Source organism: Ascaphus truei, chromosome 5, assembly GCF_040206685.1.
Source record: "Ascaphus truei isolate aAscTru1 chromosome 5, aAscTru1.hap1, whole genome shotgun sequence".
NCBI lineage: Eukaryota > Metazoa > Chordata > Amphibia > Anura > Ascaphidae > Ascaphus > Ascaphus truei.
Window position 1 is genome coordinate 140,365,189 of NC_134487.1, and position 13,083 is coordinate 140,378,271.

Here is a 13,083-nt window from a genome sequence, read left to right on the forward strand (position 1 = left end):
TGAGCTAACACTGCTACTTCTATTTCATGCTAACAGGCCACAAAAACATGTAGTACGCCTGCTATATAGGTACCGTTAGAAGATATGGTTAAAAGCATTTACACTGACAGAAGTCCTGTAACGCCTATACTATTAGTACGACCCTATAGCAACACCTTGGCAGCCACGAACCCAGGCGAGCTGCACAGAAAGGCACAGGCTCGGTGACTGACCGAGAAGAACCCGACCCGGACTGTGACGTCACAAACACTGGAAGAGGAGGTGGTGGTGGTGGTGGCGGCGGCTTCTACTGCAGCTGCAAGGAGTGTGTGACGGCCCAGGCGCGCCCCCGGGGAGCGCGCACTAGCGGCTCGCTCGCTCACCTCCTTGTCTTCGTGTCCGTGGCCGCGCTTCGTGAGCGCGCCCGCCTGCCCGCCCGCCCGCCCGTGTGAAAGGCAGAGAGCGGCGCGGTAACGGCAGAGGCTGCCTCCGCCGGCACCCATGGGAGGGTGTGTGGGCACCCACCACGACTCCTCGGGCAGCCTGAACGAGAACTCGGACGGGACCGGAGGTGAGGAAGGAGAGATGGGGGAGGAGGGGAGATAAAGAAAGGGATGTGCTGCCCCTTTGTCTCACACTGGCCCGGTGCAGCTACCCACCTGGGGGCAGCAGCCACTGCTGATCTGCCCCAGCTGATGCCCCTCAATGTGGGGGTGGGTGGGGGGGATTTGGAAAGAGGTGACTAGGTGTTTATACCCTGAGTGTATGATTGGACTCTTTCTGCACCCCTCTGGATGCCAACTACCCCACATGACTGAGGTTTGGGGGATGCATGGCTGGCACATGCATTGGGGGGAGGGGAGGGTGTGTATGGCCACTGAATGAGTGAACCTCTGCCCCCATTAAAAAGAAGTAGAGGAGTTGGGTTACTGTTAAGTTATATCCCTATATCTCACATCCATCCTATACAATTATAATGGATGGGGACATAAGTGCGGGCAATGCAAAACCCTACTATTATAATGTTACCCTCTGGTAATACCCAGCCCAAGGACCAAGGGTAAATATACTCATGAAGTGCCTGCTACCATCACTGGTATTGCCTTGCGATTTATTGAAGTCTGTAAAATATCACATTCACTTGAGTCGTTCCAATGAATGGTAACACAACCCTTGTAGGGAAACAATGTCACTAACTGGGCAGGCACCAAATGTGCATCCTGAGAAAGGGTCAAACTCTGTATCCTACTTCTATCTCTACAGGCCTGAGAAGAAGTCATTCATTGAGTTAGGCTCATTTCCAGATTCAGTGGCCTGGTGAACTTCAGAGCCGTCTTACTTTTTTAAATCCGTATTTATCCATTGGAACTTTTTTTTGTAGCCGTCAGTTCTTGGGGTTTATTCAATCTGCAATAATGTTACTTTTAGTGTTAAGTTATTGATATTACGGTGTCTATTTACGTAAATGCGTTATACATCATTGAATCCATAATTATATTTCATGTGAATGGCTGGTAACAATTAATAATGGGATATATTGTTTTTTTTTAAAATTCCTAATCTTAGTATTCATTTTTAGAAATATTGTGATGGTCCTGTCAGCATGCAAATTGGGGAGTGGTTAAATGGAGTTACAGATGAGTTATGTAATGCATTGTCATTTATCAAGTTCATCTCCTTCATTCATTTTTCTGTGTGCATCCAAAAAAAATCTGCCAGGTCTGCTCGACTAACAGATCATCATCCACTTTGATACTTGATAAAAGACTTGAATAATTTTGACACAGATGCGAAAGGATGGAAGAGGGATTCTTTGACCTGGTGCAAGGTCGAAATTGGCTGAACTTGGTAAATAGAGCTCTTGGTGTTTGACAGCTGTGTCGGATCTCCACTACCATCCCAGGTTAACCCAATGCACCTGCTCATCGGTCTCACGGGTCCTTTTGCTGCACTTCACTCCTAACCCACTGGACCATGGATCTCTCTTTACTGTCATTATTATAACAGACATGCTGGCACCCAACTGCCGGGCATCATTAGTTTAATCACAGTGCAAAAAGGGGCACATGAGCAATGACAGCAGAACCCACATTGTTATTGTCCTATAAGCAACACATTCCCATCACTTTGATGTATATCCCATACACCTTTTTTTGTATCCTGAACTCTCACCCCGGTTCTTCTTTCACTGTTTCTTCATCTCACTTTGCTCTCTTATAACTGTACCCCATACTCAGAAATTCAGCTTTCTCACTCCTACATACAAACCCTAATATCAAACCCTGTATCTGGCATCCCAGGGCAGGCTACATTGCAGGCCATGGCAGGAAAAGTATTAAGAGATCCTTTGCACCAACCTGAGTCAGGACTGTGTGCCGACAGATTTTTGGCACGTCTTCCTAAGGTAATATGTCCTGTTTCCGTTACTAGAAAGCTTTGCCATTTCCTCACTGAGGATTGAACTGGGGTTGTGGGTTTGCAGATGCTGCAAAAAAGCAAGGAAATAATCCCTGCATACTGTATGCATGTGCACTTCTTGTTTGTTTCCTGGAGCCAAACCATTGGTGATAGAAAAGCCTAGAAGTTCTTCTTTTACTGTAGTGGTTAGCAGGTGTATAAATAAAAAGGGAACTTGAGGATGAACCATTCATAGTTATTATCATGGTCCTTTGTTTATTCTGATGAATCACACGCGTGGTTACATGGACTTTTGTTGGACTTAAAGGGGGCAGTCCCTCCTAGGACAAAAGTTTTCTAAAGGCAGTGAGATATTTAATATGTTAAATGGGGATGATTGAAGCTTTACATTTTTTTCCCTTCAAAATGACTAAAACAAGTGTTTGTAAATAACGTTTCAAACTTTCACTGTTTCCATGTTAAATGAATAATGTGAAAGGATTTTCCATATTTTTTTTTAATCTAAACTCTTTAAAAGCCATGGATTTTACACACCAGCCCTGAGAGAGATGTCTTACGGCTTAACATCACTTCGTAAATATAAGTCTATTTGTCAATTTTCAAAAACACTGGTAAATTGTGCATTTGTAAAGTAATTATTATAGAATAAAATAAATAACATTTGTACTTTAGGGGTATGGAATCATGCTAAGGAAGCCGATCACGCATACTTTTTGTGACAGTCTAAAGGAGGCTGTCTTTTTGTCTCCTATTTGTGACAGAAAATATTTTGTTATGTAAATATACATTATATATTCTTTATTATTGTAATAGGAGTCATGTTTGTATCCTTATACATTACTATAACACACTGTACATTGAGCTGAGGAGCCTCCAATCTAACTTTTTTGTCTGTGACCCAGAGACACTTGGGTTTCATTAAGCCCAAGTGTAAATTGCCATTGACGTTCATGTCGGTTAAGACTGGATCAGCGTGCGATAACCTGCATTGGCACTTCGTAAATATGGGGCTACGGTTGAGATCTACTAATTGGTGCTATTCTATAAGACCCCTTACGGTCCATTGACAAGTGTCTTCAATAGCACCACTATATAAATATAAATGGGCCTCAATGTCACACGTTGTCACTGGGATTGGAACCGGGCTGATTCGGAGGCTGGACCTTTTTACAAATGGAACCGTGTATGTACTCTTCCTGCTATCATTTGAGTTGTGTAGGGAAACCATTGCAGTGGGTAAGCACGCTCCTGCAAAATGCTGTGGGTCAGGAAAACAGAATTGGTATCAATTTGCTGGGGCATCTTTCACATACTTTTTTATTTTATTTACTTATCTAAAGAGAATGCTTGTTTGAGTGGGGCAATGCTGGGAGATTGTATAGATACACTTCATCATTTATAAAGACAGTCCGTTCATTGTTCGCGATTTGTAGATTATTTAAAAAAAATTCGCCATGGTTAGTGCTGCTTTAGGCTGGTTTTATAGTAAGCGCTGGCATGCATGGCGTTGCGCTTGACGTGCGCGCTTTGTGCCTGTAGTCCAAACGGTGACGCTCGTGGCTATGATGTCAGAAGGGTAGGCCTCTCTGTGATTGGTTCACCGTGTCACATGACACACCAACAGCGCGAAAATAAAAATGTAATGTCTTTCCTCAGATCTGCCATGCCAACGCTCACGGCCGTGCGCGCATGTGTCACAACTATATCAACGTCAGACTCGCACATGCAATTATCATTGACGCGCACAGTAGCGTCTCCATGGGGCACTAAACTCACAACAGAAGACCAACTATAGAGTTAATACAGCCACTCACAGTTTATAATACCCGTCTTGTTTGTAAACCCTTGTGCAGCAATAAAAATTCCATCAGATCAGCCTTGCTCATGTTGCAAGCCTGAGGACACTTAATTACAGTCTGCTTACACTAAGTTCCTCAAACAGTTAACATTTTTCTTGTATGCTGTTATTTGGGTTGCAAAACAGTCAAGTTAAGAGCACAGTACCAAGCACAGCTTCTCCTTTCCCCTGAATGGGTGTGAGAGAAGTAACACATGTCAATTGGAGTGTTATGGAGCAACCTTTGCAATATCTCTGCCAAAAGGATCTGACACTAGGTCCTTTCATTTAGTGCTGAATATAAAATATTAATGTAACGGGTATTCCACCCCACCCAATCTCATATATAGTGTGGGTGAGTAGAACATGCGGTGTTACCGGTGTGGTGCGTATACCTGCAGGCTCACAGGAAGTCTGAGCCTCCGCTAGTGAGAGCCTGGGGTGAATCCTCTGGAACGAATCTTCTTTCAGCGCCTCCACCTATGTAGGATTCTAGGGAAGTGTAGAATGACCCTACATAGGAACCCAATCAGAAACCACACACACAGTGATTATATAACTAAGGACTTTACTAACGAATAATAATGATAACCTGTGTCTCTCTCACGGTGAGACACTAACAGTGACGTCTCGCAGGACGATTCCCAAACACTAGGTGATCCCACCCAGTGTCCCAAGAACCCCACCCAATGTCCCGTACTCCTACAGAGATAGTCAATGGGTGACTGCGCAGTCACTAAGAACCTCTAGGCCTGTTGGTGCACATGTGATGGTATAATACCTGCCGAGCACTCCGGTGCTCGGGTCAGCAACAAACTTCTCAAAGGGTCAGACGTGTGATGAATCCGTCTGATCCAACCGAACTCCTTGCACGTGCGGACCGCTTCACAGGAACCGCAGCGTCTGCTGTGTCCCTGTCTAATCTAAATGGTACTAACGTGACAGGAACCCTAACCTAGGGCCTGTCCCTGTAGTACAGCAACCTGTAGTGGCTTGGGGAACTCCTAGGGCCTGCAGGGGTAATGACCTGTCCCACTCCCCCAACTACCCAAGTCCCTTCGGTAAGTGATCTGGAATGGACTAGAGTACTCTTCCATGCAGTACTTGGGCGTCTACCTACTGTTGGCTAGCCTAGTGCAGATCCTCTCCAGAATTCCTGACCTTGTTAACAGGCTATCCCTTCAGGCATCCTACCCCTAGCGCTACCTCAAGGTGACTAGAACAGCTATAGCCCTTCTCCAGACCCACTACTCTCTGACTAGTCCCCGCGCCTACCGCAGCAAGCTGTAACTCACTGGAGGCTGCAGCCAACGTGCTGCGCAACAAGGTGCCTGCCTATCAGACCTCACAGCACTGCTCGCTGTGACCCTGACAATGCAGCACTCTAACAACACTAAGGGCAGCGTCCCTATCTTGGGCCTCCCTCAGTACTTAACCCACTACACTAGCGGGGGGGTTGGGGCCTACCTGGGGTGTGGGTACCTATGGGGTGCAGGAGCTGCTCTCACTCCCCGCACCCTTCTTCCCTCACAGCTCCCTAGCTCCAACTCTATCACCTTCCTCAACAGTTACCCACCCAACTAGTGGGGAGTTGGGGTCTACCTGGAGTGTAGGTACCTATATGGGGCAGGAGCTGCACTCGCTCCCTACACCCTACTTCCCTAACAGCTCCCTGACTCCAACTCTCTAACTGCAGACTTCCTTCTCTCAGCTCCCACTAATGTAAGTGGCAGGGTCCCTAACCTGAGGGCTGCCCCTGGCAACACTCACCTTACTGGGGAGCTGAGCTATCCTGGACCAAAGGGGGTGCTGGCCTAATACAGGGGAGTCCCTCTCTCCTGTACCCTACCTCCTTCCCTTGTCTGCCTCCTTGCTCTGCTTCTTCCTGACTGACGTGACTCATGCAAAGCCCGGGAAATGTATCTCTTTTCCTCCAGGGCAGTCCTACATCTCTATTGGCTCCTATCAAGCACCTGGTGCCTGCCTCGCTATGCCTCATGGGAATTGTAGTCCCGAGGCCCCTACAATAACATTGGGACCGCGTGCGTTCCTCCCCTCTGCCTACACTAACTCCTAATGGCCGCCTCAAGCTCTCCCTATGCTTCCCTACTCTCGCGCGACCTCCTAAGAGCTGCCTTAGCTCCCTACCCCTATCTGCGCATGCGCGACCTATCTGGGGCTCTCCTGCCCTCGCGCGATCACTGCGCATGCGCGACTTGAAGCGCAATGGCGGCGCTCTCCTCGCCGGCCGCCGGGACCTTAGAGACGCGACCGCGGCCTTAGCAACGGCCCGATCGCGTCCCCGGCAACCGGCCCGCTCGCGGAGACAGCGCACCGCTCCCTGCAACGGCCCCCACCCTTGGGATGGCCGTCGGGTCTGCCGCTGGCCTCCGGCAGTACCCAGCATTGCTTGTGCCCACGGAGGCTCCCGAGGGGGTCGCAGGGGGCAAAGGGTGACCTGGCTACACTCTCCCCCTGGTGAAACACCCAACGCCCTCGCTTGGGGAACGACATAACAGGGCACAATTTCACACACTGACAAATGGCATGGCATACCCCGTACACTTAACAGATCGGCTTTAACCTCACCAACACATGTCACATCACACCCCATAATTCCCGAGGCTAGCTGAGACCATTTGTGGGGTGCCCCTAACTGATCAGGTGGGGGTACCTCACTTTTGCGTCCGTGAGCCTCTCCCAGAAAATTCTCTTGAAGAGCACACTCTGGGGTGACAGTTACTGGTTCAGTACTACTTCCTCCCCCTGGTGGAAGGAATAGCACAGTGTCTTTCAACCCGGTCTTTACCTGGTCATCCACGCCTTGGAAACAGCAGGCCAGGCGGCCAAGACCTTTCCCACGGTCCACTACTTGGCGGATGGGCCGCTTCTCTTTCAGCAAAGTCTCTATTTCACCTGGCAGGGGGTAAAGGGTAGATACCTTACCACTGCGGTGATTCACGGTGTCCAACAGGTCCTCGGGGACGCTGTCAGTTCCCACCTTGGTAGTATCGGGACCTGTCCCCAACTCTTCTGGGACAGTCCACTTACGCGCTGAAAACTCGGGAGCGTTGGATCCCAGTCCTGGGACCACTTGTGTCGGAGCACACGGGCTCACACTCCGCTCAGGAACCATAGCTTTGGCCTTCTTCACGGCCACCTCCATCGGAGTCTGTGAGGAACAAGGGGGTTCCTTACCACTCGGCTGGCTGACGATGGGCTTCCCTTCTTCCGGAAGGATCGGCGGTAGACACTGGTCCACTCTCTTCTCTGGACAGCTACCTTCTAATGAGGACACCTCCGCCAAGACGCGATGAAGAGGGGAGCCCTTCGCCCGGGCGACCTGACTTAAGGAGCCATCGTGCTCCGCGGTCACCTGGAGGCTCACCCCCGACACCCCTGGGGCATTCGACTCACCCTTGTCGGCGTTAGGTACTGGTCCCCATTCTAGGACCGATGGTACCTCTGTAATAGGTCGGACTGACCATTGTAGGGCACACGGGCCCACAGCAGGGTCCGCAACATCGGAAGACACCTCTTCCAGGGTACACGGAACCACAGCAGACTCTGTAGCCTCTGCATTACCGCTGGGGTGGTTCGCCGGTAGGCGCATCGCCACCGATGGGACTTCCACCTTTTCCCCGGAAGATCTCATGACAGTATCCTCCGCAAGGTAGTCACCAGATTCTCCTAAAATGCAGCCAGTGGTTGTGGGTACAAAGCTGGCGTGCTCCGGTACCTCCACTGCAGCCGCACTCTTCTCTGCCAAGGGTTCACTTAGCTCCTTAGCTGGCTCTGTAGGCTGGGGTACAATAGGCATCAAGAAAATTGCACCGCAACAATCACATTTAGGTTCCCACGCCAGTGCTCCCCTAGAACAGTCACAGGTGGGGCTAAAGCACTGTGTACACGGCTCCCCATCTACCTCGGTGATCCTGAAGTCTAGTGGCACTTGGGACATAACGGCTCCCTCCTCATAGGCTTCTTGCAAGCAGGGGCACAGTAGCATAAGGAGATCTATTCCTGGCGCTCGCCAGGGCACATACACATTAGGGTGTATCCCCTGACAGTCTATCTCATCCTCATCATAGAACAGAGAGTCTATCTCATCCTCATCCTTAGAGATCAGAGTGTCTATCACAGCGTCCACGTATGGTTGAAGATAACCGTGCTTGCTCCCCCTGGTGGAATCTAAAGGAAGGGCACTTTTTACAAGGGATTGGTTTTCGCTCTGCTCTGAGTCACTCACATCACAGGGGAGGGGCTCTGATTTTCGCGCCAAACCCGGACAGAATGTTGCGACATCTTTCTGTGCAGGCTTGCAGTCAGCAGCACGTGCGCTCTCCTGATTTGGCGGGAGACGCCATTTTGCTGGGTCGGCATAGACTAGGGGGTACCCTTCTGAGGGGCCCCCGGGCATGAACAGTGCGGACGGTGCTTCTGCCAGGCATATATCCTCAGTGTGAGTTACAACAAACAGAATGGTTTTCCATGTGGACGTGGGATCTTGTTCCTCCTCTAAGACACATGCCCACGGCCACCCAGGAATTTTACACATATACTCCCGGACCTTCATTGCGGGTATACTAGCGGGTATGCCTCCTACCGCCACTACCTGGCCAGGCTCCATATACTGCCTCAACGCCCAGGCAAGGACCTCGTCTCCGGACTTCGCAAACATGGCGACAAAAATAGTAACGGGACAATTTAGAAAAAAATGGACAGGGCACCCCAGGTGTATCTCAGCAGCGCCTCCAAATGTAACGGGTGTTCCCTCTGGCCTGACCCACCCAATCTCATATTGGCCCGTGTAGTCTAACCAGTCCCCCATTACAAGGCGTGTGTGGTGGTGCACCTGCAAGTAACAGGACTCTTGAGTCTCCCGCTTGGTGTTATTAGGGGATGTCATCAGGACAGGTAGCTGAGGTAGTGGGTGCGAGTCCAACTTACATCATGTGCAGCGCCTCCACCTCATCAGGATCTGTGCTTCCGCAGGGAGATGGTCCTGGTGAGGAACTCCTTCTTGGTGCCATCCACTGTTGAGTAATCTCACACTCACACAGTGGGGTTCTTTTTCTCAAGGACATCTTTATTGAATACAGGGATGTAGCAGACTGCCCCATGCAGCTGCCAGCTCTAGCCGCACATCTCTGCGTGATGTCCCTTTGCCAGGTACGCCCTCCAATCATGAAGTGGGATTCCCTTTCTCCTAGGGAGATCACCACTGTGCCAGGTCCCTGGACACAGCGTGGCGTAAACACACTGGAATTATCACTATGTTCCCGCTAGTTACTGCACTAGGGTCACAAAAGTGTTCCTTCAATAACGGTATCGTCAGGTTACTCTCTCCCTCGAACAACCACACTAACTGTCAGTGTTGTGCCCTTTATACTCCAGGGGGCAGGCGCATCTCTGAGGTCACTATCCAGGGACTCAGAGCATACAGCCACTCCCATCCTTACACAGGGCACCACACTTGGGTGTGAGGGAAAACCTCCATTACTACTGTGGGCAGGCCTGTGTGTACCAGGACTTACTGCTAACAGAGAAGATGTATGCAGTCATTATTATGCATGGCTACATTAATACTGCAATTTAGATTTGAATAGGCTCATGCAAACATGAGACATGACGTTTGGATATTAGGGTCACAGTCCCAAGCTCGTTATTGACTGGTGGCTGAAGCGATGGGAGAGGACTGGAGAAATTCACCTTATTTAGAATGCGATCAGCATTTTAAGGATGTTAAAGGAAAGACGGGATACAAGTTTCTGTAGTAAGGTTTAAAGCTCTGAAATATCTGCAGTGAGGCAAAGCTGCTCTGTTAAAACATTAATGTATAAACGTATTGGCTTCAAATAGGAAGATAGAAAACTACTGAAAGCCAAATGGGTTTGAAGATGAATTTCAGGAGAATGGGAAATAGGAAGTCAAATTCACCAACATTCTACTTGATTGAAATTGCTTATCAGATTATCATTGCCTATACAATTATCATTTTCCCTCTGCATCTGTCCCTGCCTGCCCTCATTCTATCTTTCTGATCTCATTTTAAAACCTGTCTCTATCTTTTTACAGATCACGCGTTGCCTCTTCTTCTTCTTAACATTTATTGCCTGTCGTATTGAGTGGTGCACTTAAGAGCGCTATTTAAACAGATTGATAAGAGGCCCCAGAACTAAATAGGAAGGAGATGTCAGAGGGAGAAAGTGAGTGTGTGTGTGTGTGTGTGTGTATCTACAAATGGACCTTACACTTCTTGTTGCATTGTTATGTCGCCTAATAATTTTACAGAACCTTTGGAGTTGGAGCACTCTTTCCTCAGTTCATGTGCCCATAATGTTATTAGTTTGTATTGTATACTATAAATAGTGACATCCATTGTTGTATTTTTGTGCTGGTTAAATGAAGGGCGTCAAATCCTATAAAGTATTTATTTTTTCACTTTAAAGAAGATCGGCATAGCTGGGTGTGAACCTGGGATCCATGGCCATACCACATCTCTGCAAGTAAAAAAACCCCTTCAAATAAAGAAATACTAAATTTAATACCGTTTATTAAAAAGTCATATTGGTCTAGACGTAAGAATTTTACATTTCAAATACTATTTCATAACTGTACAGCCGTGCGTGTGTGTGTGTGTGTGTATGAGATTCAAGAATATGGGGGGAGAGGGGGGGGTGTTAAGTGAACAGGACCTTTTTTATATTTATAACAATCTCTCTAGAAAATGACATATTGTTACAAGGAAGTGCTGTGAATAACACTGCATAAATCCAGATGTGCAGGATTGTATGATTAGTTTCAGAGTTCCCACAATGCATTTGATCGGACTAAAAGTGTATTTACTTTAGAAATTTTGGTTACCCCTTTGCTGCCTGGAAGCACAGATGTTTAATTGCTAATTGCAGAGCAGCCTCTTCATACTCTAAATGCAGGGCCGAAGACAGATTTCCCGGTGCCCAGGACTAGAGGAGTTTCCTCTGGGGTCCCCCTCATGGTGGCTTTACAAGTGCCCCCCCCCTCTTGCATGTCCTCGCAAGCCCCCTCCTCTCCCCATGTGTTTTTTGTTCGCCATCTCACTCTTCTCCCCCCCACTTCCTCACACTCCTTCTCCCGCCCCCTCACTGCTGTCACTTAATTAACCCCCTCTCCCTCAATCCTCCCTTCCCAAACACAATACCCGTACAATTCCCCGCCCCACGCACCCAAAATACAATATTACCACCCCACGCACCCAAAATACAATACCCCCACTCACGCAAAATACAATACCCACTACGCCCAAAATACAATATTCCCCCCTCCCGCACCCAAATATTTTATATATCTCTATCTCTATCTCTATCTCTATCTATCCTCCATTCCCAGACACATGATGTACAATTCCCCACACACACACACACACACACACACACACACACACACACACACACACACACACTACAATCCTCCCCCACACACACACACACACTACAATCCTCCCCCACACACCCAAAATACAATACCACCCCCCCACACTAACACACAATACAATACCCGCCCCTTACAGACACCCAAAATAAAATACGCTTTCTGCCTCTCCTCACTTCCCCCCCCCCCCTCACTCAATCCTCCCTTCGCACACACATGATACCCATACAATTCCCCCCCAACACAAAATACAATACCCCCGTCCACGCACACAAATACAATACTCTTCCCCCCACCCCTCCGCTATTGCTTAATTACCCCCTCTCCCTCAATCCTCCATTCCCTCACATGATACCCATACAATTCCCCCCCATACATACACATCCAAAATACAATATCCACACACACACACAAAATACAATATCCACACACACACACAAAATACAATATCCACACACACACACAAAATACAATATCCCCCCCCCCCCCCAACACACCCAAAATGCAATCCTTCCACCACACACCCAAAATACAATACCCGCCCCATACACAGGGGGAAGGAGCATCTCTGAGTAAAGACACTGACTGGCACTGAATTTGAAACAGAACCTGGTTCAATTCCCGGTGTCGGCCCCTTGTGACCTTCGGCAAGTCGCTGTACCTCCCTGTATTGTATGTCTTTATTTATATACTGTAGCGCCATTAATGTAAATAGCGCTTCACAGTAGTAATACATGTGGTAATCAAATAAATAACAGATAATATAAACAGATCATGGGAATAAGTGCTTCAGACATAAAAGTAACATTAAGGAAAAGGAGTCCCTGCTCCGAGGAGCTTACAGTCTAATTGGTAGGTAGGGAGAACGTACAGGGACAGTAGGAGGGAATTTTGGTAAGTGCGTCTGCAGGGGGCCAAGCTATATGTATCGTGTCCAGTATAATCCACAGTGCTATTCATATGCTTCTTTAAGCAAGTGTGTCTTAAGGTGGGTCTTTAAGGTGGATAGAGAGGGTGCTAGTCGGTATTGAGGGGAAGGGCATTCCAGAGGTGCGGGGCAGTAAGTGAGAAAGGTTTAAGGCGGGACAGGGCTTTAGATACAAAGGGGGTAGAAAGAAGACATCCTTGAGAGGAACGCAAGAGTCGGGATGGTGCATAACAAGAAATTAGGGCTGAGATGTAGGGAGGAGCAGAAGAGTGTAAAGCTTTAAAAGTGAGGAGGAGAATTGAGTGTGTGATACAGGATTTGATCGGAAGCCAGGAGAGGGATTTCAGGAGGGGAGACGCGGAGACAGATTTAGGAAAGAGTAGAGTGATTCTGGCAGCAGCGTTTAGGATAGATTGTAGGGGAGACAGGTGAGAGGCAGGAAGGCCGGACAGCAGGAGGTTGCAGTAATCGAGAAGGGAGAGAATGAGGGCCTGAGTCAGAGTTTTAG

At 48.3% G+C, this 13,083-nt stretch overlaps 1 protein-coding gene across 2 annotated transcripts in view; it reads left to right on the top strand.

Annotated features, from left to right (window-relative positions):
* Positions 1-360: 360 nt before the first annotated feature.
* Positions 361-13,083, top strand: part of UBTD2 (ubiquitin domain containing 2) — a 209,692-nt gene continuing 196,969 nt past the window's right edge. Inside the window, exon 1 of one of the 2 annotated variants that reach the window (XM_075600978.1) lies at positions 361-550. In XM_075600978.1, the coding sequence (XP_075457093.1) occupies positions 481-550 (70 nt within the window). In that variant the 5' untranslated portion in view covers positions 361-480. The remainder of the gene's footprint in view (positions 551-13,083) is intronic. The other variant, XM_075600979.1, reaches the window with a different exon arrangement.